The sequence below is a fragment of the Oryza sativa genome, chromosome 3 (genome assembly GCF_034140825.1).
Source record: "Oryza sativa Japonica Group chromosome 3, ASM3414082v1".
NCBI lineage: Eukaryota > Viridiplantae > Streptophyta > Magnoliopsida > Poales > Poaceae > Oryza > Oryza sativa.
Genome location: NC_089037.1, coordinates 34,575,175 through 34,599,494, shown reverse-complemented (window position 1 = coordinate 34,599,494; position 24,320 = coordinate 34,575,175). Strand labels below are relative to the sequence as shown.

General features: G+C 41.5%; 3 protein-coding genes across 4 annotated transcripts; 1 reads left to right on the top strand and 2 right to left on the bottom strand.

Moving 5' to 3' along the window:
- Positions 1-263: 263 nt before the first annotated feature.
- On the bottom strand, positions 264-4,908 carry LOC4334494 (serine/threonine-protein phosphatase PP2A-2 catalytic subunit-like). 2 transcript variants are annotated; one of them, NM_001402307.1, is made up of 12 exons: positions 4,659-4,908; positions 4,006-4,062; positions 2,923-3,006; positions 2,758-2,829; positions 2,565-2,636; positions 2,353-2,393; positions 1,821-1,887; positions 1,540-1,731; positions 1,368-1,457; positions 1,186-1,293; positions 781-891; positions 264-650 (listed from the first exon to the last, which is right to left on the bottom strand). In NM_001402307.1, the coding sequence occupies exons 1-11, from the start codon at positions 4,731-4,733 to the stop codon at positions 826-828; spliced, it is 924 nt and encodes a 307-aa protein (NP_001389236.1). In that variant the 5' UTR covers positions 4,734-4,908; the 3' UTR covers positions 264-650; positions 781-825. The 2 variants fall into 2 exon arrangements, with proteins under 2 accessions (NP_001389236.1, NP_001389235.1); NM_001402306.1 differs by having other exon boundaries at positions 264-891.
- Positions 4,909-9,036: 4,128 nt separating this feature from the next.
- On the top strand, positions 9,037-14,352 carry LOC4334493 (DEAD-box ATP-dependent RNA helicase 37-like). The gene is made up of 7 exons (NM_001418846.1): positions 9,037-9,207; positions 10,232-11,081; positions 11,173-11,256; positions 11,857-12,099; positions 12,475-12,642; positions 12,821-12,934; positions 13,479-14,352. Exons 2-7 carry the CDS (start codon positions 10,281-10,283, stop codon positions 13,980-13,982), a joined length of 1,914 nt encoding a protein of 637 aa, NP_001405775.1. The 5' UTR covers positions 9,037-9,207; positions 10,232-10,280; the 3' UTR covers positions 13,983-14,352.
- Positions 14,353-14,393: 41 nt separating this feature from the next.
- On the bottom strand, positions 14,394-21,516 carry LOC4334492 (squalene synthase). The gene is given in 14 exon segments (NM_001418847.1): positions 14,394-14,718; positions 14,823-14,929; positions 15,014-15,053; positions 15,135-15,226; positions 15,590-15,678; positions 16,335-16,410; positions 17,762-17,908; positions 18,346-18,450; positions 18,537-18,680; positions 19,664-19,733; positions 20,410-20,485; positions 20,590-20,679; positions 20,874-20,916; positions 21,041-21,516. Coding segments are annotated over 13 exon segments (1,212 nt in total). The 5' UTR covers positions 21,224-21,516; the 3' UTR covers positions 14,394-14,718; positions 14,823-14,872.
- Positions 21,517-24,320: the final 2,804 nt, after the last annotated feature.

The following is a 24,320-nucleotide window of genomic DNA, read 5'->3' as shown; positions in this document are numbered from 1 at the left end:
GTGAAATCTCTTCTCTCTTTTTTATGGCCGGTTTGCTTGGTAAATTCATGAGTGTGTGACCGTGTGAAACATATTTGATAGTAGCGGCATCGTAGAGACCCCAAGGGAAGCGATATGTAAAACAAGATTAAAGAGTCAATCAGCAGTACAGTTTATTGCCTCGGTTGAATCGGGAACGCAATAGAACCTATCCCACACGACACAAATAATCCATCCACTGGCAATAATCCATGGCCTTCCTTATCAGCTGATAAGAGGTACTATTAACTTCATCCAACGGTTTCTTGGGGGGCAAAAATCATCACATCTTCAAGGAAAGAAAAATCGGAGCTCAAGTGTTGGTCACAAAGAATTCTAATACTTGTTTTTCAAGCAATTATGTACGGCAAATCAAGATGTACTCAGAAAGACCTACCGGCTCAACAGGGAGCCATACAACTACATTGTTCATCTCTACAAGGATCATGAAAAAAGAAAAAAGAAAATTAGGTGAAATTTGTGGGGAAGAAAGGCGAACAAAATGAATACAAAGAGAATAGTTTTCCTTTCATAATACAAATTTGCTACTTGATGCTTCGAGTCACCACTGCAGCCCCCAAGCCAAGCATCAGCCAATTAGAGATAAGTGAGAACACGATGAATCCTCCCAGCTGTAGGTATACACTTGAATCATGATGCAGCAAAGCAGCTCGCGATAGCCAAGCGCCACGGGCAAAGGTAGTAAGAATAACACACAGGAGATTCGAGGGGAAAAAAATATCTGCAACCAGGGAACTTCACCTAGCTATCAAACATTTGCTGCAGAGACAGTCCACCACTTTTACATCACAGGAAATAGTCAGGTGTTCTACGAGTTACATCTGGCTCTCCCCTTCTTGGGGCTGGCTCAAACTGCAGAATGAAACAACATATAGCTCATAAGGTGCAACAGAAAATAACCGTGGAGCCAGATCACAAAGGCATAAGCAAAATGGGAACCCAACACATAGAATGAGAGTTGCAAAAGCAGAACATGTACCAATCATGCATTCATGTTTCATTAGTCAAATACCTGTCACTGGGGACCATGAAGGGGCATGTTTCTTAATAGTCTTAGTTTGTTTCTATAAACCATGAAGGGGCATGTTTCTTAATAGTCTTAGTTTGTTTCTATAAACTAAAAGTCAATGAATGTTCAACCATTACCTGGATGAATGTATGCTCCCTGCAATCATCAACTTCCAAGATTGATGCCATGTTCCCACAGCGATAGCAATAATTAGGTGCACTAAATATGGTAACAACTTTTTGCTCCTGTTCAGTGTTTGCAAAATGTTAGTGAACCGGTATGGAAACCAAAAATACTGAGTTCAAGTAGAGATAATTACATGAGCCCAATTGAATCCCTCCATGACCAACTGGTGAGCTCTAGCAATAAGTCTTAAATTATTGGTATGGTTGAACTGCTCTGATATATCCTGAAATGATAGAATTGATAAGTCGATGAACATGAGGTGCACAGCTAAATATAGAGATTCTTTTTCTTATATAAAATGTTACCTGCCCGAAGGTGTATCCAGCACCTCGAGGAGAAATACCCCAACCACATCGATCGTCTGGATCAGACCACAGAAGATCACACATGGGCCCTTCATGGGGAACTTCTTGGACACGATCGAAGTTACGTATGTTATCAAGTGTCTCAATGGATGGCGATAATCCACCATGCAGGCAAAATATTTCTGACTCAACCTACAGAACAAATGAACAGCTTCTGTCAGATTCACTAGATAATGTGGGAAGGATGTTGGCATATACATATGAAAATGCTGAATACACACCAATGCTGTCAAGGGGAAGTAATCGAAGAGATCTGTAAAAGTTTTCCACACATTTGCATTCCCGTACCTGCAAGAAATACAGAAAAAAAAACGGTTCTTGTAAGCTTAATTCACCAAGAAAAGGGAGAATAAATTTCAGTCTCAAATTAAAAAGGTAATTGATATAATACAAGCAGCAGTGAAGTTTATTGTATGAAACAAATTGTTGAAAAATAGCCTAAATACCTTTTTACACATGATTCATCACTATATTTTTATCAGCACAAAATGGCCTTTTAGAACATTGCAGTAGGTTCATCTTATGTCTTAGTAACAATAGTTGCAAGTTGCAAACAACTATACACATGAATGATACAAATATCCTTAATGGTCAATGGACCAAGCTGACCCATCATAAAATTATATAGAAGTAAATTAGTTACTAATGGATCATATTATTTTACCACCGCTGTCATTTATCAGAACAAGACTAGATAAAAGCTTGCCTAGAACAAATTTACTTTAGTTACAACACATAACAAAAGGCACTTACTTCCTTAAGCACTCGTCATAGAATCCATAAACTTGAGTGATCTGCAAAATGATTCAAAAAGCATCATTCAGTTCATCAGTTGTGACTTGTGAGCATGTACAGTTGTACACAGAAAGGATAACAAAGAATGAAGAGATGCAACAAAAGCTTTAACTTTCATATAATGACAGTAAGCAAACATCAAGAATCTGCATTTTAAAAAAAGTACATACCTGTCGACTTTCGTGGTTTCCTCTGAGAATAGTAATTCGCTGAGGATAACGAACCTTTAAAGCCACCAAAAGCTGTTTTTGTAAAGGAATACATTAAAATCAAGAACTATTAATTTTAGAAGTATTTGTAAGTTAAATGTGCCCACCAAAACAAAATGATAATCAGCCATGTTGATGCTTAAACTACTCTTACCGTGACAGTTTCAACAGAATAATAACCACGATCCACGTAATCTCCCATAAACAAGTAGTTTGTATCTGGGCACTGGTAAAGTGAAGAGAAAGCATAAATATATTTGAAGTTTGATGGACTCAAGATATGCAAAGGGGACAACGAACAGGAAAATACAACTGATACCTTTCCACCGATTCGGAACAGTTCTGCAAGGTCATGAAACTGCCCATGAATATCACCACATATTGTAACAGGACTCTTTACAGGCTGCAGAAGCATGGCAAAGAAAATGTTAAATTATCAACAAAAGAATTCATAATTTATTATATGGGAGGCACATAACCATCTCAAGGAATCACTGTAAGTTAAAAGTATACAAAATAAAGCTGCTTTAACTTTCGTTTGCACGGCAGTTTCAAAACAAAACAAAACCTGTAAGGCTATACCATGCAACACATAATACAGAACAAAACCAAATATAAGTACTTCTGTCAATATTATGGATTTACATAAATTCAGAACAAGAAACTAGAATAAAATTTTCCGAGGAGACATGCATATACATGATCTGAAGACTAAATCCTTGTGTGGTTCAACCTGGGTTTCGTCTCAAGACTACCCCAACTTCCTCTAGATTACCCGCAACTTATTTTGCTATTGTTGTTCTATTCTTTAATTATTATATTTTGTAACCAAGTTTGATGTACAATTTAATTTTTTTTTCGTTTCTGGTTGACTTACAAAAGAATTTGATCCTAGATGAATATTTCTAGTGATCTGAGCAAAGATCCATGACAAATTTAAGAGATTAATGAAGTGTGATTGTTGCACTGCCAACATGAAATATTCATCCTTGTCAAAGACAAACCATGCTCATAGGTTCCCATTACTTCAAAGACTATAGAAGCTAATTCGTCAGTCAAATAGTACCATCATTTCATGCAAGTGATCCAAGAAAACAAGCTGGAGTATTGCACATTTAGACAAACTAAATTTTGGAAGTTTTCCATGCAAGGTATTGTAACAGATGACACCATCACAGCATAGAAGACTAGTCTGGTAGAGATGACCTTAGTCTCAAAAGCCATAAGAATATAAGATATTGTTGGCTTTTTCATTGAGTTTTCATGAGAAATAGATCTGATGTTTTCCCTTAACTATTACCACCTAAATTATACTGCGATGAACAAAAGCAGGCCCAAAAATGAGATCCTGGCTAATCCTAGCGAATCAAGAAAGACATCATAGAGCTGTAAAATATCATACTTGAACGTTGCTCTCCTCCATCAATATCTCTTTTGCCTTCTCGCAAAGTGCTCTGACCTGTACGAAAAATACTCAAGAATGAGAGCAAATCTATGGTGGCTCACTAATTAACCAGAAAGAATTTAATCGAGAGAGGTGTGAATTTGGCAAAAGGCATAAATCTATCGGTTTGGAAGACCAATAACACCCTAAACATTTTCCTGCCAAGACTCATTTTTTCTTTCACAATTCAACCAGCTGCCAAAATTCTGCCATTGACGACGAGCATCCAGAGAACATTGGCACTTCATGCAAAAGCCAGGGGCCTCAGACAGAAAATAATTTCGTCATCTCACCGCATCTAATCCTGTGAGATGCAAACCTCGTCGCTTTGCAACCCGGAGAGTAAACACACAGCGTTCGCTCCACCAAATCACAACAACCGAAAATCCGAGCAAACTTTTTTTCTTCAACAAAAAAAAAACGAAATGGAGCCGAGCGCAACCCGAGGCCCGATCTCCCCCGAAAGGCCCGCAAATCCGCCAGATCTGGCCACACCCGCCACGCCCGAACCGAAAGAACAGACAGCAACAGCGCGAGGTCGAGCGGCGGCGGAGGAGGAGGAAGAACGAACAGCCAGCAGAGGGAGAGCAGGCCGTGTGGGTGGTGGGTACCTCGGGCTCGGGGAGGGGCTTGCACTGCATGAGGCGCTCGATCTGGTCGTCGAGGCCGCCATGGGGGCTGCTCATCCTCCTCGCCGCGGGGGGGGGGCGTCGCGCGCGCCCAACCCTAGATCTCGGCGCGGCGTCGGGGGACGCGCTCGTGTGTGGAGGAGGCGGAGGAGAGGAGGGGGGCAAAAGGTCTGGTAAGGAGCAAGGGACGGCGGATATATAACTGAGATTTGGAGGCTTGTGGCCATCGGAAGAGGAGGTGAGGGAGGGAGGGAACGGAGGAGAAGGCTTCTGCCAAGGTGGGGCCACGGTTGTTTTGGTGATTCAAACCTCCTCCTTTTTTTTTCTTTTTTTTTGGTTGAGAAATTGGTGATTCAAACCTTTGCTTAAATTTACCATTTGGTGATTTCTGGTTAAATTTATCTAAGTATTTGCATGTGTTTGCTTAAATTTAGGTGTTGAATTTGTAATTGGCTACAACACCAGCCGCCTTTAGGATGAGTTTAGTTCCAAACGTTTTCTTCAAACTTTCAACTTTTCCATCACATTAAAACTTTTCTACACACACAAACTTTTAACTTTTCCGTCACATCGTTCCAATTTCAACCAAACTTTCAATTTTGACGTGAAACACACCCTTATATATGACATTGGAAAAAGAGCCATTTACAGGGTGTGTTCGGCACCTAAGTTTCTCAACCAATCTTCCTCGTTTTCCGCGCGCACACTTTTCAAACTGTTAAACGGTGTGTGTTTTGCAAAAAGTTTCTATACAAAAGTTGCTTAAAAACTCAAATTAATCCATTTTTGAAAAAAAATAGCTAATACTTAATTAATCACGCACTAATTGATCGCTCCGTTTTCCGTGCGGGAGGGATTAGTTCCCATCCAAGGAATCTGAACAGAGCCAATAGATAATACAACATTTAACTTCTCTAAGGTGTTCACGTTGGGCCGATCGTTAAGATGTCCACGACGGATGTTAGCAATTTTAATGTGATTGTTCGTCTCTTTTTGCCTCTGCGAGCTAGTGAGATCATAAGGATGCTTGCTTGTTTTCTTTTTTCGTACTTCGTGCCCAACCATGTGTTGCGTGAGTGGACCAATTTTTCAGGCGCGCGCGAGTAGTGTGCCCACATGTCTCTCATATGTGGGCTCCAGCTAGGAGAGACACACCAATCAACGTTGGCCTCACGTATCGGTTGGAACGTGGGACATTTACTTGTTTTTGTTGTCGCGCTTGTTGCGTGTAGGACTCCGCCCCAGAGTCTGCCTCAAGGCAGCCAAGCTAAATGAGGCGTAAGATGACGGTTCACATACCAGCGCTGGTGACTAAAGGACGCAAGCAAGTGCAAGGGGATTTAGACGATGGTTTTCACCTGCAGTAAATACTAGTAACATGAGAGGATGAAAATGATTTTTTTCTAATTTATTTTTTTTGCTTACCAAGGTGATATGTAACCTAAAATCCAAACTAGAATAGAGCTGAAGAATAACATAACTTGTTTTGAAAGTTATACTACGTGGTATTTTCCAATTAAAAGTAACCATACTTGTATTGCTAACATGCCTATCTACGTAGATGAACACGGTAGAATACAGTGTTGATGACAATCTGGAAGAAAATAATGATATCTGAAAGAAGAATTATGGCTGCATGAAACAATTCCACCTACAGGTCAGGCTTTCTGAGATGATAAGACAATAAATGCAATTAGCTTTTTTTTCAAAAAAAAAAACCTAAACCAGTTGTTGCTGGTTTTATATTAAGCGAGTGAAGAGCTGTACATAGTAACAAGAACGGTGAGGAACAGAGAAAGAACGAAAACAAAAAAGAAGCAGAAAAAGAGAACAGACAGGGAGATCAGAGGAGCTACATAGAAGCAAGGAAGGTTACAACAAGGTGCTATTTGGCGCTAATCTCGCTAAGTCTTTTGGCCCACATCCTATCCATGTGTTGATTTCATCCACAATTCTCGTCACCATATGCAACATTGTGAGTTCCTTGTTCCCGAAAGCTCGCCGGTTCCATTCACACCAAATCTCCCAGCTGAGAAGCGTATGTATGGAGTGTGTTCCTTTTGTTTTGCTCTTGTCGCTGTGGCTCGTTCTTCTTTCCCACCAGTCAAGCAAGACGTCGTTGGCATTTGCGTGGCATGAAAGCGTGATCGCAATTCAATCTTGAAGAGACCCTAGCCCCAACTTCCTTTGTGAATGTGATCTCCTTTAATAGATGATGCGCTGTCTCCAAGTTTCTGTAGCAAAGCTGATAAAAAATAGTTGTTGGGCTATTGCCAGAGTTGCAACCGATCAATCGTCCAAATATTTTTTGCAGCAGCAACCATGCGAGGTTCTTGCATTTGGATGGCGCCTAAGTTTTCCAGATCATACTAATGGCTATTGATCTGGTTATACCGTTGATTTGAGCCAAATATGCTGATTTTGATGAATACTTGCAACTAGTTGCATTTTATGTTAATCTAGTTTGCATGGTTTGATTCGAAAATTTCGCACTGACAGACTAACAGGTGTACATTCAAAGTTGCAGAACCACTGCTACAGAAGCCGAGCCACAAACTGAAATTTCACGTCTCATTTTATTTTAACCCTGAAACAAAGTCAACACCATGTCATCATGGAAGCATGGACACTTCAAGCAAAGATGACTCTTGTTCATTACCAGGAATTAAATTGAAGTAATTAATTACTCTGTTGACGCAGCAGATGCACTAATAACACCGATCAAAATAAAGAGAGAAACGAACAATAACAAGGTACAACAACCAGATGGAACTGCAACATGTAGCTTCCCTCCAGTAATTCACAAGTAACAGCGGTTACTTTTCTGTCCAATTATCGCAAAAAAAAAATACTTTTCTGTCCAATTTCTTTTTTCCTCGAGCAGTGCTAACAAAAAAACTCATCCAAATCAATCACTTGACAATTTCCTCTTGATTGCAGTTGACGAGCACTCCTCCAAATCACCACGGTTGTTAGACACTTTTTAGGTACGTTTTAGTATGTTTTTTAATACAAGTTTTAAGTTTTTTGTTCATGCATATGCAAAGTGTCCTGTAGGTGCAGGGCATTGGATTCAGCACCATGAAACTGATTTGTGCTGGTGGAACCTTGCCCTAACAAAACGATACTCAAAATTATTTACCGGTATCTCCAAATATGCCTGCAAGGTCATCTGTGACGTGAAACATGTTCTCCTTTTATTTTTTTAAAAAAAGAAAGATAGAAATCTAGCATCTATATCCGCAAAGGATATAGACAGCCAATAAACATATTCTTCTCACAGTAGTAGAACAACAATGTCATATGTGCACGCTAACTTATTGTGTATAAGGTCAATGGCTATGTGAAACAACAAATACAAATTATGCACGTTAGAGCTACAATACTCCCTCCATTCATAAATAGATACAGTACAAATTATGCAATTAAAACCTTTAAATCATCAATATGTAAAATATTATATCTTATATAAAAAAATATATTAATAGTTTTTTCATGTACATGTATTTTCAATAATTTTCATAAATACATGTTTATAAAAATCATTCATGAAATATATTCATTAGAGACTAAGGCCAAGTTATTTTATTTTATTTTTCTAATTTCTGCGATGGACTATTTACTCCACGCTTATTAAAAATATGATTTCTTGAACTTATTTTACTGCAATTGTTTGCATCACTTATTCTAAGTTATGTATAAAGTTTTTCTGTTAAAATGTTAATTAATCGTGTCAATCGAGTAAACAACCGGTCTCAACAATCCACGTAAAAAAATGTTCCAATCAAGCCTTAACGTGTGTTTTATAGTCCTTCTTTCCAACTTCTATTACTTCGTTTTCCGTACGTACGTTTCCCGAATTGCTAAACGATACAATTTTTTTAGAAAAAAAACTAAGGAAAGTTGCTTAAAAATCATATTAACCTATTTTTTATGTATTTTTAGTTAATATTTAATTAATCATACTCTAATCCATAGCTCTTTTACTTGCTAGGGAAGGTTTCCAACCGAACACAACCTTATTCATTTCTCTAAGTGTAAAAAAAGTGACAATAAAAAAAAAGAAACGTCTTAATGTCACTGTATGGCCAATGCAGGCCACCTCACGCCACACGCTGTATCGCGCCCATAGTTTAGCGTGGTTTAGGTGGTGGCCCATAGTATACAACGTCATACAAAAAGCTTCCGTACCCGGGCCGCTTCCGGATCCGGCCCATACCGGGCCCATCAACGGGGCCACCGTCATAGAGCGCGCAAGAGGCGTGACGTGTCCCGTCGCGTCGCGGGCCAAGTCAGATATTTCCGGTGCGCGGTGCGCCCACCTCGCTCGTATAAAGCCCTCCCCTAGTTGCCCCTCTTCGAACTTTCGGCATCCGCTGCTGTTTTCTCTTCCGCTTTTTCCTCTCTCTCTCGCCTCGCCTCTGCTTCCTCCTCCCGTTCGTCTCCCCTACCTACCTAGGGTTTCTCGCCGCCTCGCATCCCCTCCTCCTCCTCGGCTGGTTCGCCTCCTACTCTACGCTTGCTGCTGCAGGTGAGCATCCCCCCGATCCCGTCTATTCGTCTTCGCGCGCGCGCTTCCGCTGCCGATTTGCTCGATCCAGTTCGTTTTGACGGGCGATTGCTCTTGTTTTTGGGAGGAATTCCGGTTGTTTTTTTGTTTCGAGGGCGTTTGCTTGGAGTTGGCGGTGTCGGCGGTGCTGCTTGCTTGTTGAATCTATTGGTGAGGTGTTTTGAGATTTGGAGCTGCTTCCGCTAGGTTGCATGCGGGCTATGTAGATTTGGTCGATTCGTAGGGTTTCCGCGGGGGGATTGGCCGCGGATTGGAAAGGAATTCACGGTTTAGGGTAGGGTTCTCCCGCTTAATCGTGTGGGAGACGGTACCTCGTTTCGTGGCTTCGATTCACGAGTTTATATGGGGTTTCCCCGCTTGCATGCTGCTCTTATCGTCGTATCTGAGATGATTGCGTTAGTTTGGTGTGATTGCTGCCCGTTGGTACTGTTTTTGTGTTGAATACGTTTTCTAACCGATGAGATCTACTGGTTAATGTTAATGCAAGTGTAGTCAATTTACTTTGTGCTGTAAGTAGATTATGATTCCCTGTCCACATTACTAGTTGGAGATTGGTTTTGGTGCTGTTTACTGAGTAATTTGCTTAGCATAGTTGTAGCTACCAGAGCTCTTAGCAAAAATCTGCCAATGCTACGAAATATGATAATTCCCACTCGGCTCTTTGCCTCTGTTAGCTTTAGTGCTTCTTTATTGTGGATTTTAAGCTTCATTTTAATTTCTGGATGATGTTTATAGAGACATAATTTGGATTGTTTCATATATGTTTTCATACAATCTCCAGTAATTTGACTGCAGTTACATGTTGTGTTAGCCTTATTTGTTTGCCACTTACCAAAGGCTTACCAAAGGATTGACAAGAAAAAAAATTGATAGTTGTTCATTTAGTTGATATTCTGTATTGTTGCCGCTGAAGCACCTTTCTTTTTTGTTCCCAGATGTCACATTATGTTTGTATTGACTTGCTTTATGTATCTGTTATCTCCAGGTACAAGCGATAAGCAGTAGCTTCTTCATCAAAGGTTTTGTGCAAAATTATGCGATCTTCATGGGCTGATTCAGTTGCGAACGCCGAGGAATCGGCGCCCGCGACTGGTGCTGCTCCCACCCCTGTTGCTAATCACCAGAACTCACGCCCCACTCGCAGCGCATACGTGCCTCCTCACCTCCGTGGCCAGGCACCAACCACAACTGCAGCTCCAGCTCCAGCTCCAGGACCAGCTGCTGTCCAGCCCTCAGCTTCTGTACAGCCTTCTGGTTACGCAGCTATTGTTGGTGGCTCTCGCTGGGCTGGCCCTGCCAGTGGTGATGGTACTGGCGCTGTAGGTGGCCCACGCCAGAGCGTTGGTGGTCGTGGTGGGGGTGGGGGTGGGGGTGGGGGTTGGAACTCCCGCCCTGGGTGGGACCGGAGAGACCGTGAACCTAACCCTTTTGCCAATAGCGAGGCAGAGGAAGCCACAGAGGTTGATTTTGATACGGCAAACACTGGCATCAACTTTGATGCCTATGAGGACATTCCTGTGGAAACAAGTGGCCATGATGTGCCACCGCCAGTCAATACTTTCGCAGAGATTGATTTGGGTGATGCGCTGAATGAGAACATACGGAGGTGCAAATATGTGAAACCTACGCCAGTGCAGCGGTATGCCATTCCAATCTCCATTGCAGGGCGGGATCTCATGGCTTGTGCTCAGACAGGGTCTGGAAAGACAGCCGCCTTTTGTTTCCCTATCATTAGTGGGATTATGAGCTCTAGGCCACCACAGAGGCCAAGGGGATCGAGGACTGCATACCCTCTTGCATTGATTTTATCCCCCACTCGCGAATTATCAGTCCAAGTACGTTTTCCACTCCTTTTTTGGTTTGGGGTGGGGCATGGGGCTGTCCTTATTGTTGCATTGTTTCTTACTATATACTTTTCTGTTTCAGATTCATGAAGAAGCAAGGAAATTCGCATACCAGACTGGTGTTAGGGTGGTTGTTGCGTATGGTGGAGCACCAATACATCAACAGGTTTTTCTCGCAGCCTTATTTATTTCCGCATAATGATGGATCAATCAACCTTGGAGCTTTGCTGTTTGGTCTGCTGATTTCCTTTGTACCTTAAAAGAGATCATTATATTGTGTTGTGCATATGAGCCCCCCTTCCATTCATGTGCACTCTAGCCCCAAATTGTAACCTTGCTCAATAATGTATAACGAAAGCTCGCAGGTCTCTAGGCATTCTAGAAAGGTTATGATAGCCATCCTATTTTGTTTGTGGGTGCTATAAATCTAACAAGTGATCTTTGCTGCTGGCTGCATACATGCTGTAATGTGGAAGAGACATTATTAATTATATGAATGTCTTTCCAAATCATTGGACTTGTGACCATACCGTGCTAAAAATTGACTGGAGCTCTCATAACATAGATATGCGAGCTATCTTAACTATGTATATGGTGATAGATGATTGAAGTATGTAGGCCCAGAAAAATAGTCATGCATCTGTTTAGGCAATCATATCATGACCAAATATTATTAGCTTTGGTAAGCTAGCCTAGAAAGTAAACAGCCATCCTTTGCATAGTGACGTGCATAGCTATTGAACACACGCTTTATCTGTTATTGCAGTTGAGGGAATTGGAAAGGGGCGTTGAAATCCTTGTGGCAACTCCTGGTCGGTTGATGGATCTGCTGGAGAGGGCTAGAGTATCACTGCAAATGGTGAAGTACTTAGCTCTTGATGAAGCTGATCGAATGCTTGACATGGGGTTCGAGCCGCAAATTCGTAAAATTGTTGAGCAGATGGACATGCCCCCTCGCGGTGTGAGGCAGACAATGTTGTTTAGTGCTACTTTTCCAAAAGAAATACAGGTATGTTTTCTACTTTAAACTTCCTGCTTTGATAATATCCATCAGCATATGATGTATTTAACGATTTTATTGGCAGTCCTGCAATTTAGTCAATTTATACCTGTCCAATAGTTGGTTGTGTGTTTTTATCAAACGTGTATTCCAAAGTAAAAAAATCAGATCTATTACTATAGTGGTCTATCTACCTACATTTAAGAAAGATCACATGCAACATGTTTCAGGGGTATTGTTTTCCAAATATTGTGTGGTAGAATTTGATCGGAAAAATTGTAGGCACAAATGCCTACAGTAAAATACTGCGATAATCTATATGCAGTCATCTGGTTAGATAATCTTATATTTTTCTTGATGCAAATCTCCTTTGCCCCCTTGCAGCGCATGGCTTCAGATTTCCTTGCGGACTACATCTTCCTTGCTGTAGGAAGAGTTGGTTCAAGTACTGACTTGATTGCTCAAAGGGTAGAGTTTGTCCTTGAAGCGGATAAAAGAAGTTACCTCATGGATCTCCTCCATGCCCAAAAAGCGAATGGTACTCATGGGAAGGTATTGATGCATCAATAGTTCTTGATGTAATTTACTTTATGATATCATGAACATTTATTCACTAGACTAATGAAAGCTACTCTTAAGGAAGATAGGTTCAGCTCAAACTGTGATCAATTATGAATCTTTATGAATAGGAGTATTGTTCCACCAGCTCATGTTTTCATCTTGTTTGCAGCAAGCGCTTACTCTGGTCTTTGTGGAGACAAAGAGGGGAGCTGATGCTTTGGAGAACTGGCTTTACACAAACGGGTTCCCTGCAACAAGTATTCATGGCGACCGAACACAACAGGTACGCCAATCTGTGGATGACCTTGCACTATATGACATGGGCATTTCAATTATTTTCTGATTTATCTGTGCATATCATAATTGGATTTTAGGGAAATAAAAAGAACTTCAATGCTCCAACAAGGCAAAAACAAATGCATGTTACTACCATACTTGATATGTATAATTTTACAAATGGAAGTGATAGCTCATCACTCGTCTAAAACAATGCAGTGATAAAGCTATCTTATATAGAGAAAATTGGAACCATGCCATTATAATTTGTAGAAAAAAGTTATAACATATTCAACCTAAAATAAATTTATTATGAAAACATATTCAATTATTGATTTAATTGCTTCCAGTTTAATCAAGTTTGTAGAAAAAAGTTATAACATATTCAACATAAATGGTTGGCATTCTTTATGTTTTGTTTCAATAATTCAGACTGAGCAGCATGATGCTTGTTTCTGATGTCACATAGGCACATGTATGGCACCTTGTTGATGCCTTAGGTCTGCTGAAATGTAACATCTTTGTTATCTCTGTATGCTTGGTATTCCCAGGAAAGAGAGTACGCGCTTAGATCATTCAAGAGTGGAGCAACACCCATCCTTGTTGCGACTGATGTAGCTGCCCGTGGACTTGACATACCTCATGTTGCCCATGTCATCAATTTTGACCTCCCAAATGACATAGATGACTATGTTCATCGTATCGGACGAACAGGACGAGCAGGGAAGTCTGGCTTGGCAACTGCATTTTTCAACGAGGGCAATCTATCCCTGGCGAGGCCGTTATGTGAGCTAATGCAGGAAGCAAACCAGGAGGTTCCTCAATGGCTTGAACGATACTCGGCCCGTTCTTCGTTCGGAGGTGGTGGTGGCAGAAACCGCCGATCAGGCGGTGCCCGTTTTGGTGGCCGTGACTTCCGCCGCGACAATAGGGGTGGAGGCGGCGGCGGTTATGGTGGTGGCGGTGGTGGCTATGGAGGCGGCGGTTATGGAGGGGGCGGTGGATATGGCGGTGGCTATGGTGGTGGTCAAGGCTCAACTAGTTCGTGGGACTGATACTGATTCCCGGCTGTCGCGAGCAACGATCATATTCTATTGATTTCCCTGAAAACATCTGATGTGTTGGGATTTGTAATCAGCCTGGTTGGCATGGTGCTGGAAAATGCGCCCGTTTACCTTCAATTTATGGATGGTTGTTACTGCACTGGCTTTCTCGTTTACTGGCAATAGTCTTGGTTGGCTGATTCACCTGTCCTTTTCAGTTGATTGTTTCGCGTAGTTTACTAGTTTCGGACGAGGCATTACTGGCCAGATGTTTTTTTTCTTTTGTTTATTAATGTTCTTTCATTTTTGACCGGAATACTTCTATACTAGTTTTGGCACATTTGCATTGTTACGCAGAAGTGATTAACATTCGACGGTGTTACATATGGTATGGATAAACATACATGTTTTTCATCAGGCAGGTGAGAGCCAAGATAAATGGATACTGCATATAATGAATAAACAAAAGAATGTCGCCGGGAAAATAAACACTCGCATGATCTTAAATTACATCAATATAACACAAGCTAACAAAACCACAGCTATCTTCATTATCGAACAAATTCTTTTTTGCACCATTCTACCCAAAATTTTGCAAGAAACAACCCGCATTCTTATAAACCATGAAAAGGTTTAGGGTGAACAGATAGGTGAAGAGATCCAACTTCATAGAAGTACAGTCTATTCTTGCAGTCAGTCAGTACTTATAATTGCTGCATGTGCTTTGGAGTTGGCGCTGATAAGAAATCTGGATATCAAATTCACTTCATGATCAAATTCAGCAGGCCCTTCCCTGTTTCAAATTTTAAAACGAAATAGAACAGGTAAAATTGTTGAAACCATTTGACATACCTGATGCGCATAGATTGTCTAGTTGAGGGCAATGGACCACCTAGGACGAATCACTTGGCATATATCATGCCCAAAACAATAGCCACCAACAGAAGTACAACCATTATCTGAGCAAGTCACAGAAACAGTTTGAGAAAGATAAATAGAAACAGAATCACTAAAAGGATTTAAGGTTTATATATTATTCTCACCAGCATGGAGTTGTACTTTGACTTCTCCAAATCGTATCCCCTGCATAATTAAGATGATCGGTAGGGATGAGAAATGCCAACAGAAATAAATGGAACACTAAATCAGAATCAACCAACAAACCTTCTCTTTAGTGAGCAAGATGACTTGCAGGTTCTCTTTATCGCATCAACACGTTTCCGCGTTAGGGAAGCATTTGGATCATTATTATCAATCTGGACATGTGGGTAAAACATCATACACTCTTGAGCAGGACAACTAAGGTAGCCTTTGAAGGCCAGAAATAACAGTGCACATCCTATATTTGCTGTTTAGAACATTCTGCTGAAGACTAAAATAATTTCATGATCCTTAAATCAACACAACATTTAATGCAAAAGTGGCTCAAAGAACAAGTTCAAAAGAAATGTTTACATATTAACAAAAAATAATTATACTGAGTGAAGATTTTTGTGCAATACAATTGATGGATAGCAATCTATTGTAAAAAATGAAATATTTGAGTGTCTTATTATCTATATGGAAGAAATGAGCGACAGCCACCCTACATTCATGGTAGCAAAGATCATGGTCCTTACCTTCGATTCTATCAGCGAAGAGAACTCATAGAAAGCAGTATAGACATCTGACATTGTGTTTGTCTCATCAATTACTCGTGCAGTGAGCCCTGAGAGAACATGTTAATTTCCTGAGGTGAGAGAACATAAAGGTAACTAGAGACTGGAGCAGATGTACTTAGTTTATAATAGATAAAGGTGACAAAACAAAATAAAGTTGCTTAAGGAAATTATTACTACTATGCAAATTCAGTGATAAATATATATAAATTATAGTTGCACCTTCTGCTAACTAAATTATAGCTGTTCTACTGAGATATGGAGCCATGTGCCCAAAAAACAAAGCATACAATAATTCTAAAGATACTCATCTAGTCATCTTACTCAACAAATCACCATTCTTTGTCTAAACCAAAAGGGACAAAGAAATGCCAGCAATGAAGTGGTGAAATCTTATGATACACTAATCAACAAAACTGACACAAGTTACAATGATGCCAACTTGTGACAATGAACACAGGAGCACTCCATTGTGTAACCAATAGGATTATTGTTGCACATTGATCAATTTCTGACAACTGAGTAAATAAATACAATTACTCTTAAATTAACCATACAAAAGAAGAGAACCGGATAGCCTATCCATATTGAATTCCATTAAGCAAACTCTGACAAGGTGGTCATGGAGATAAAATAACTATTCTCCTCAAAGTAAAGAGAGGTTACTGCAATTTGAATTTACTTAGTATGTCTTATGTAATCTTACCACGCCTCATCTTAACAACTCCTCTAAAGACATTCACATTATTGTAGCAAATAGCACATGTCCCAATTGCCATTATCTGAAAAGATGGAATGATGTATTAGTATCCTAAAGTTTGTTCCAAAATAATACATACCAAACATATTACAAGAATAGAAGTGTATAATACTCAAACACAAAATGTTAGGTCAATTAACAGCTTCAACCAACGAGGAATGCTACCCAACTGCCAACAAATATCAACTATCATTGGCCCAAGATTTAGCATGTCAACAGTGATCAAACATGAACTAATAAACAAACCAATTCAAATAGCTGGCTCCTCTTTACCACAGATATGGTACAAAGATTTGCTATAGCAGTAAATTACTGTGAGTCTGTGACGCCCCAGAATAATTAGGAAAAAAATAGAGATGAAGGGGAAAAGATAGAGAAGAAGAGCAAGTAAGCAGGCAGCAATGAGCAAGCTAGTTAGCGTAGGCGCAAGTGAGCAGCAAGCAGAACAGCCATCTGGCCTTGGGCCACATGTGAGCACAGCAGCAATAGCGCTAGCTAGTAAACACGACAGCAAATGCAGGAGCAGGAGCAGGAGCAGCAGCAGCAGCAAGCAAGCCTGTAGCTAGTTTTTTAGATTGCCTCATTATTGCCGCGACAACAGCCTAGTTCTTCACATTCACCGAGCAATGCATGCAGTCATTGAATTACAGAAAAATAAAGGTATGCATTTCTGTGTATTAGCTAAAGCGTTGTGGGCAGAGGGCTCCGCTACTTCATTCAGGGGGGCTAGCCTCATGACTTCACTGGACGAGGGGTACTACTTGGAATATAGATAGGCCCCATTCTGATTCGTGCGTAATTAATGTGATGATTCCATGAATCTCAGAAAAGGTAGGGGTCAAGGACCTAGCCTAACTATTTCTAATGGTACAACCCTACTTCGAGAAAGCCTGTCTTACTGCATCTCGATCTATATGAAAGAGCACTGGTATTTTCTTTCGGTTTCATCGATAGCAGAAGAGTACGCTAGCTAGCATAGCCTGAAAACGCTTGCTCAGTACCACCTCGGCTAGCTGGCTCCATGTGCACCAGCTTATAAGTAGTAGTCTGGTAGAATAAATTCCCGGTTAACCGTCACTCAGATGTGTGGTTCAAGTAGATGAGTTGGGCTTAGATCCATACCTGGACCCTAGGCATTACAATCAGCATTACATACAGATATTTTAAAAAAAAGAGTAAAATTTCCTAGACGTGTACACTAGCAATAGGTGTACACTAGCAATAGCTTAACTAAACTTCATGGCCAATATAAAAGTTATCATTATATACTGCAAGCAAGCACAAGAGAATATCATAAACTGTTAATATTTGACACAGACTGGCACAATTTGCATTGGTTCAAAAATTTGGTACTATAAAAGATTAACATATACCTGAGGTATTGCACAAAAACGGAAAATGGCATGATCCTTCAATGCTGACATGTATTGGAGGCAGTCTTCAGCATGAGACAGAGCGTTAGTCACCATATCATTCAAACACTGAACTGCCTTTTCTGAATTTTCCTCGTATTTCAAATCCTGATTTTATAAAAAAATGTGTATTATTACACACAGAAAATAGATAAAACTGTAGTGGACTTTCCAGCATAATAAATGAATTTATATTATTTGGTTATTGACAGTTGGATTTAACACTTCAAATGGCATCTCTTGTCAATTGTGGTGACAATTTAATCATTTCGAATAAATTTAAAGCTACTTCCTCCGTCCCACAATACTTGTCCCAAAATAGTTGTCACTTTAAAATACTACTTGTCATATCAACCACTTCCAATTCAAATTTCTCCCCATTATACCCCCAACCATCATTCCACATCCAACTATGCATTATTAATTAAGGGGTATTATAGTCTTTGTCTTCAAACCTTAGTACATGCTAAATAACCTAGAACGACAAGTATTTTGGGACGGAGGTAGTACTCAGTAAGAAAAAAGAAGATACATGGACAGTATACCTCGAGTTTATTGACATATTTACTCCATATTTCTCGAGGCCAGAACATACGTGACTTTGGTATCTCGTTTATGTCCTCCAAATAATCCCTAATTATATTGATTTTCTGCAGTGTAAGTCCAGATATTGGTTACTAACAACAATTAGAAACTGTAAGTGCACATAACTGATTCAACAAAATCAACAAAAAACCTGCAGAAACAAGCCCATTGAATTTGAAAGTGAATCTGAAGCCAGATCTTCCGTCCCACCAGCATGAAAGAGCCTGGAAAGCCCATACCCCACTAGCCCTGCTACATAGTGACAGTACTCATTGTAGTCATCAACAGTTTCAACCTATGTAAACAAAGTTGTTTCATGTTAGTTAAAAACAGTATTAAATCAGCATTTCATCAATACATATGCTACAAACTCCTTTTTGTTCTTGAAAACTAATGACAAACTATATTGCAATTAATCGTTTACTCCCTAATTTTACTAGATGCAACTAAAACATGTCTAAGCATATCCCATGGAAATATGAGGGAATCTAATAAAGTTCAGATCCACGTAATAATGTAGCCAATTGAGGGTGGACACTAGATACCATCGAAAAGATTTATCACAATTTTGAAGAGAATATTGTGTCTTTGTTATTGTTTCAGATCAGGCATTTCATAGTATATTCTGTGAGACTACAAATGGCCACAAGGTAGATAACATCTTTCATATGGAGGAAACCAAAAGTACAACCACTTACTGATAGGACAGCCAAAAACTGGACATGGAACTGAAAAGAAGGCATAAAAGCATGTCAAGGTTGCATGAAGCATATGACCATCTGTTATAGCCTTTGGTCATCACTTGAATACCAGTAAAAACATTTGTTCTTTTAAGCACGATATATAGTGGCCACTGGCTATTCACTAGATACCTTAGGACTTAGGAATAGCGTGGAAAAGTATATGGACACAAGCACACAGGCTTTTGTCATTCTCTTTGGTCAAAATTCACAGTAACACTCCTACCAAGCATGAAGTTACCGAAACACACCATGGACTGTACCCTATTTTTTGAGCCAGAAAAGAATATGCACGGATAGTACCATATACAGGGCAGACATTTCTAATAAGTGATGAGACATAGGCCTTACCATCTACTGCTGATATGGAAACCAGAAAAAAAAAAAGAGTACAAGGTCATCGCCTCACACTAAAATTAAATACTGGTTTTTGAATAAAATGACCTTGTGATCTCCTTATGTTAAGAACATTGCACCAAAACATTTATTTCAAAATTATGTTTGCTTAGATGTTTTGATGGCTATATTAACAACATACCTCCTTGCAGATAAATTTTGCCATTCCTGCTCCCATTAGCCTAGTGATTTCTTCAATTGCCTCTTGATAACTAAGAAAGAAAAGAGTATATCAGAATATTGAGTGATGCAAGTATCCGGGGATATGGGCAACCAAAGTAAAATGCAATTTTACATTCAGAAACGGCTGAACACATGCTCTCCGTTATTCCAACAAAATTTGGTCTGCTCCTCGTCGAAATAATATAAATATGACCAAATATAATCGAGTGTGAAGAATACTTAACATTAACAGGATTGAAGAAGTTCTAACAAAAACAATCAAAAGAACACGGTTCATAGGGTTCACGAATATAACTGCCGTTCAAGTTTGTGTAGTCCCCTGTTTTTCTGTAGGATGCTTGTTTGCTAATTCATAGCAATTATCATCGTACAAATCATCTTACTGTGTAAATATCATGATCAGCTTTTTATTTCACCATTTGAGTCTGACCATGCAGGATGGTTTCTCAGCTAGCTACTACTACCAAGTGAACGCCACATTATGTAGAAAAGTCTTGAAGTAGTTTCATGGATATGAATATCTGGACTGACGCGTCCAAAGAATTTGAGACTACGCCAATATACAATTTGAGAAATGGCATGCGTCCAAAGAATTTGAGAAAACGCCAATATATGAGAAGCCTCAAAGATGTCAAGTCGCGAAGTACTAGGAACCAAGAAAAGTCAGACAAGGAAAACATTCAGAAGACTCGGAACTGAATTTACCCTTGACCAAGCTCCAAGAAAGCCGTGGAGACAAGGCGAAACTTATCCATCAGTAATTTGTAGTCTTTTGTTCCACCTGCAAGGTCACATCAAACCAATCAAACTCCGATTAACAAAACACAAAAAAGCCGCCATCCTGCTCAGCCTGAGAACAGCATATTTAGTGGAGCGATACCGTACATGAATAATGCCAGTCGCGGTTGTAGATATGCCGATGGAATTCCTTAAGGATCGGCACCTTCACCGCGGCAGGAATGCTAGTGTCGTCCTCTGCACGCACCCATGAAAAAAAAAAACATAGTATGTAAGTCGATAAAGGAAAACACAAAAACCATGGGTAATTCAATAATTCAAAAGGCGCCACAAACCACTTTGTTTGAAAAGAAAAATTCACCAAATCACCAAATCGTGGTAAAGTCAAAAAGCAATTGAAAAGTACAAAGTAGTTCAGAGAAATTGCTGACCAACAGTGTCGAGGGCTCGGAGCACGAGATAGAAGATGCACACCTGCGGAATCAGCACAACGGCCATCAGAATCTCCTCGAGCACGGGAGACCGTAAAAACACATGAGAATTCGGGAACAGCAGATGGGAGGAGGGGGAGGAGGAGGAACAGGTGGTGGATACTGACGGCATTGCGGAGGTCGGGGCCGAGCTGCTGGATGACGAGCGCGAAGCTCCGGGAGACCCTCTGCAGCATGGTGTAGGCGAAGGCCCAGTGCTCCTCCGGCGGGATCTGCCGCTTGATCCGCCCCGCCGCCACCCGCAGCTTCACCAGCGGCAACACCTCCTCCGGCCTCGACAGCACCCCCATCTCCTCCTCCCCCTGATCCCCACGATCCAAATCCAAATCCCAACCCCCCCCCCCCCCCCTCCTCACAAATCGCGATCACCCTCCTCCGATCCACCACTCGCACGATACGATCTACTCACGCCGATGCCGATGCCCGCGCGCCGGCGAGCCCCCCCCCCCCCCCCCACTACTTCTAGCCGCGGCCAACGGCGGCGGGGGAGATGGGTGGCGTCGCCGCCGGATTCCGGTCTCGCCGATCGCCGCGTCGTCTCCTCCTCCTCCTCTCTCTCTCTCTCTCTCTCTCCGCGTGTTCGTTTCGTATCGTGCTCTCTCGCGCTCGAACTCGAACTCTTCTCGCCTCGCATCGGTCGTATCTATCGCACGCGACGGGGGCGGGCCATCACACTGACGGGTGGGGCCAGGTGCGTGGGCCCCAGACGTCAGTGGGAGGGGGTGGGGTACGTAGTGGATCTTGACCCGGAGTGGGGGTCCACGTGTAGCGTGGGTGTCATCAAGTGGATGTGATGCGCGGGGGAGGATGAACCAGCTGGACTCCACGTGGAGCGGAGATGGGGGTGTGGGCGGTGGGGCCACGGCCGACAGTCGCGTCAGGGTTTCGTCGTTTTGTTTCCAGAGGGATCGGGTGTCTTTCAGTGTTTGGGTTTTCACTTTTTCTTCTTACAGAAAAAGAAAATGTTTGTACACTATTTATGCCGTTGGTTTTATAAAGTCAAAGAATATCACATTGCTGGTCTATCACGGTATAGGGCTTGCACGCTTGTAGTGCTGGCTGCTGGGCGTGGCTGCATTTTAGCGATAGTACTAACAAGTCTAGCATAAATTTTTATGTTGTACAATCTGGCTCATCCTCAACATATTTACAAACGAAAAAATAATACTCCCTCCGTTTTAGATTGTAAAACTTTCTAGTATTGCTCATATTTATTTAGAAGTTAATGATTATATATATATATATGAGAAAAGTGTACAGGCGGTCCTTAAACTTGTAAGTGTATGTCATCTAGGTCCCTAAACTATCAAAATGCATATCCAAGTCCCAGAACTTGTTATAGTGTGTTATCTAGGTCCCAAATCGACACAACCCCTTCAGGATCCTACGTGGCATTGATGTAGCATGCTACACGGACATGACATGGTATTATTTTGACTGATAAATGGGACCCATTTAAGTTTTTTCCTTTTTCTTTTTCTTCTCTTTTTTCCCCTTTCTTCTCCTTTCTTTGTGACCCATGCAGAAAAAAAAGGAAAAAAAGAAGTATGAGAAGAAACCGAAAAAGAAAAGAAGAAGAAGAAAAAAAAAGGACACGTCACGTCCATGTGGCATTGCCACGTCAGCGCCACGTAGGATTCTAGAGGGGATGTGTCAATTTGTCACTTTGACAAGTTCTGGATCTGGATATGTATTTTGAGAGTTTAGGGACCTATATGACACAACCCTACAAGTTTAAGGACCGCCAATACACTTTACTATATATATATATATATATATATATATATATATATATATATATATATATATATATATATATATATATATATATATATATATATATATATATATATATATAAAGTCTTACATTGTGAAACAGAGGAAGTATGTGAATAAAACTTTTCTATACATGTGAAAAATAAACTTTGATTAAAAAAATCCCAAATTTACCTTTAATTTTAAGGTTGAAAATTTATTTTTTTTATAAGCATAAGTATAAACAAAAAGATAAGACCTTTCGAAGCTAAGGTTAATATTTTAATTAGAGGATGTAGTTACTATAATAGTAGTGGTCCAGCAAATTAAGTATACATATAATAAATTGAGTGTGATCCAACTATAAACTATCGAATAAATTGCCATGACCAAACTCTTGTTTTTAGTCATGTAGCCTTAAATTCGACCCGCATCATGCAGATCCAGCTGACTGGAACCTAAGGCCATGTACAACGCATGACCCTAGCCTGTGGTCTCGCAGGTCCACGTCGGAGCTGAGCCGAGCTGTCATGAGTTTGGGTGGTCTCGCAGGCTGTCAGTGAGCTTGTAGAGAAACTGGTGCAAGCGTCGCGCTTGGGCTCGGGAGCTGCAAAGCCACAGGCCGAAGCTTCGTGTTGGAGGAGTCGGAGCCCCGCACGTTGCCTCATCCGGTCCCCCCGTGCCGTGGTCGTCGTCGCCTCACAAGATCTGCCGCAGCCGCCGTGGTTGTCGTCGCTGCTCCCCGCCGCCGCCAGATCCGCCGTCGCCGCTTCGCCGTCTTCGCTGCTCCCTGCCGACGGATCCGCCACCGCCGCCGCCGCTTCCCTGCCGTCGGTTCCGGCGAGCCCGCGCCTGGATCCGGCAAGCTCGCCGTCGCCAAGCTTGTGTCCACGCCATCGTGGGTGGAGGAGGACGGCAACGTCGAGGAATCACCGCCGCGTTGTGGCCACCGCCGCTAGATCCGGTGAGCCCACGCCCGGATCCGGCGAGCGCGCCGTCGTGGGGGGAGGAAGACGGTGGCGTCAAGCCAGCCGCCCTCACCGCTGCTCCCCGCCGCTGCCACCGCTGCTCCCCGCTGCCGCCGCCACCGCTGCTCCTCGCTGCCGCTAGATCCGCCGCCGCCAAAGCTCGAGCGACGCCGATCTGCCGCCGGAGTGGTGGGTGGCGAGGGGAGGAGGGGAGAGGAAAGAGCGTCGGTGGAGAAGAAGTCGAAGAGAGAGAGAGAGAGTGGAATAAAAAAGAGAGGGGGATGGGAAGAGGCTGACAGTGGGTCCCAAGTTGTTTAGGGGTATACATATACTTCTTTTGGTTACTATAGGGTTCAAAATATAAAGTTTCAATAGGTTTGATAATACAAGGGCTGACATATAAATAGATAGGGGCTGACATGCAAAAACGTTTTGGAGTGGCTTTCACTGTGGGTAGTGTGACCTTTGTGTGGTTCTATCCTACGTGGCGTCTTGAGACCATAGTTACTTGTGGCTACCATTGTACATGCCCTAAGGGAAGAGATCCTTCGAGTGAAACAGCTAAAGTGATTGACAGTTGGCCGCGAAAACAACAAGGGAGAAAATGGTTTAAACTAAAAATTAGAAATAGTTCGCATGGCTTAAATGCGTGGGCCGAGGCCTT

Excerpts from the sequence above, each read along its gene's own strand:
- LOC4334494 (NM_001402306.1), bottom strand. The coding sequence starts at position 4,733 with ATGAGCAGCCCCCATGGCGGCCTCGACGACCAGATCGAGCGCCTCATG. Across the intron at positions 1,294-1,367 it reads AGGGATTCAATTGGGCTCAT|GAGCAAAAAGTTGTTACCAT; the intron begins GTAATTATCTCT and ends AACACTGAACAG. Across the intron at positions 892-1,185 it reads GGGAGCATACATTCATCCAG|TTTGAGCCAGCCCCAAGAAG; the intron begins GTAATGGTTGAA and ends TTCATTCTGCAG.
- LOC4334493 (NM_001418846.1), top strand. The coding sequence starts at position 10,281 with ATGCGATCTTCATGGGCTGATTCAGTTGCGAACGCCGAGGAATCGGCG. Across the intron at positions 11,257-11,856 it reads GAGCACCAATACATCAACAG|TTGAGGGAATTGGAAAGGGG; the intron begins GTTTTTCTCGCA and ends CTGTTATTGCAG. Across the intron at positions 12,100-12,474 it reads CTTTTCCAAAAGAAATACAG|CGCATGGCTTCAGATTTCCT; the intron begins GTATGTTTTCTA and ends GCCCCCTTGCAG.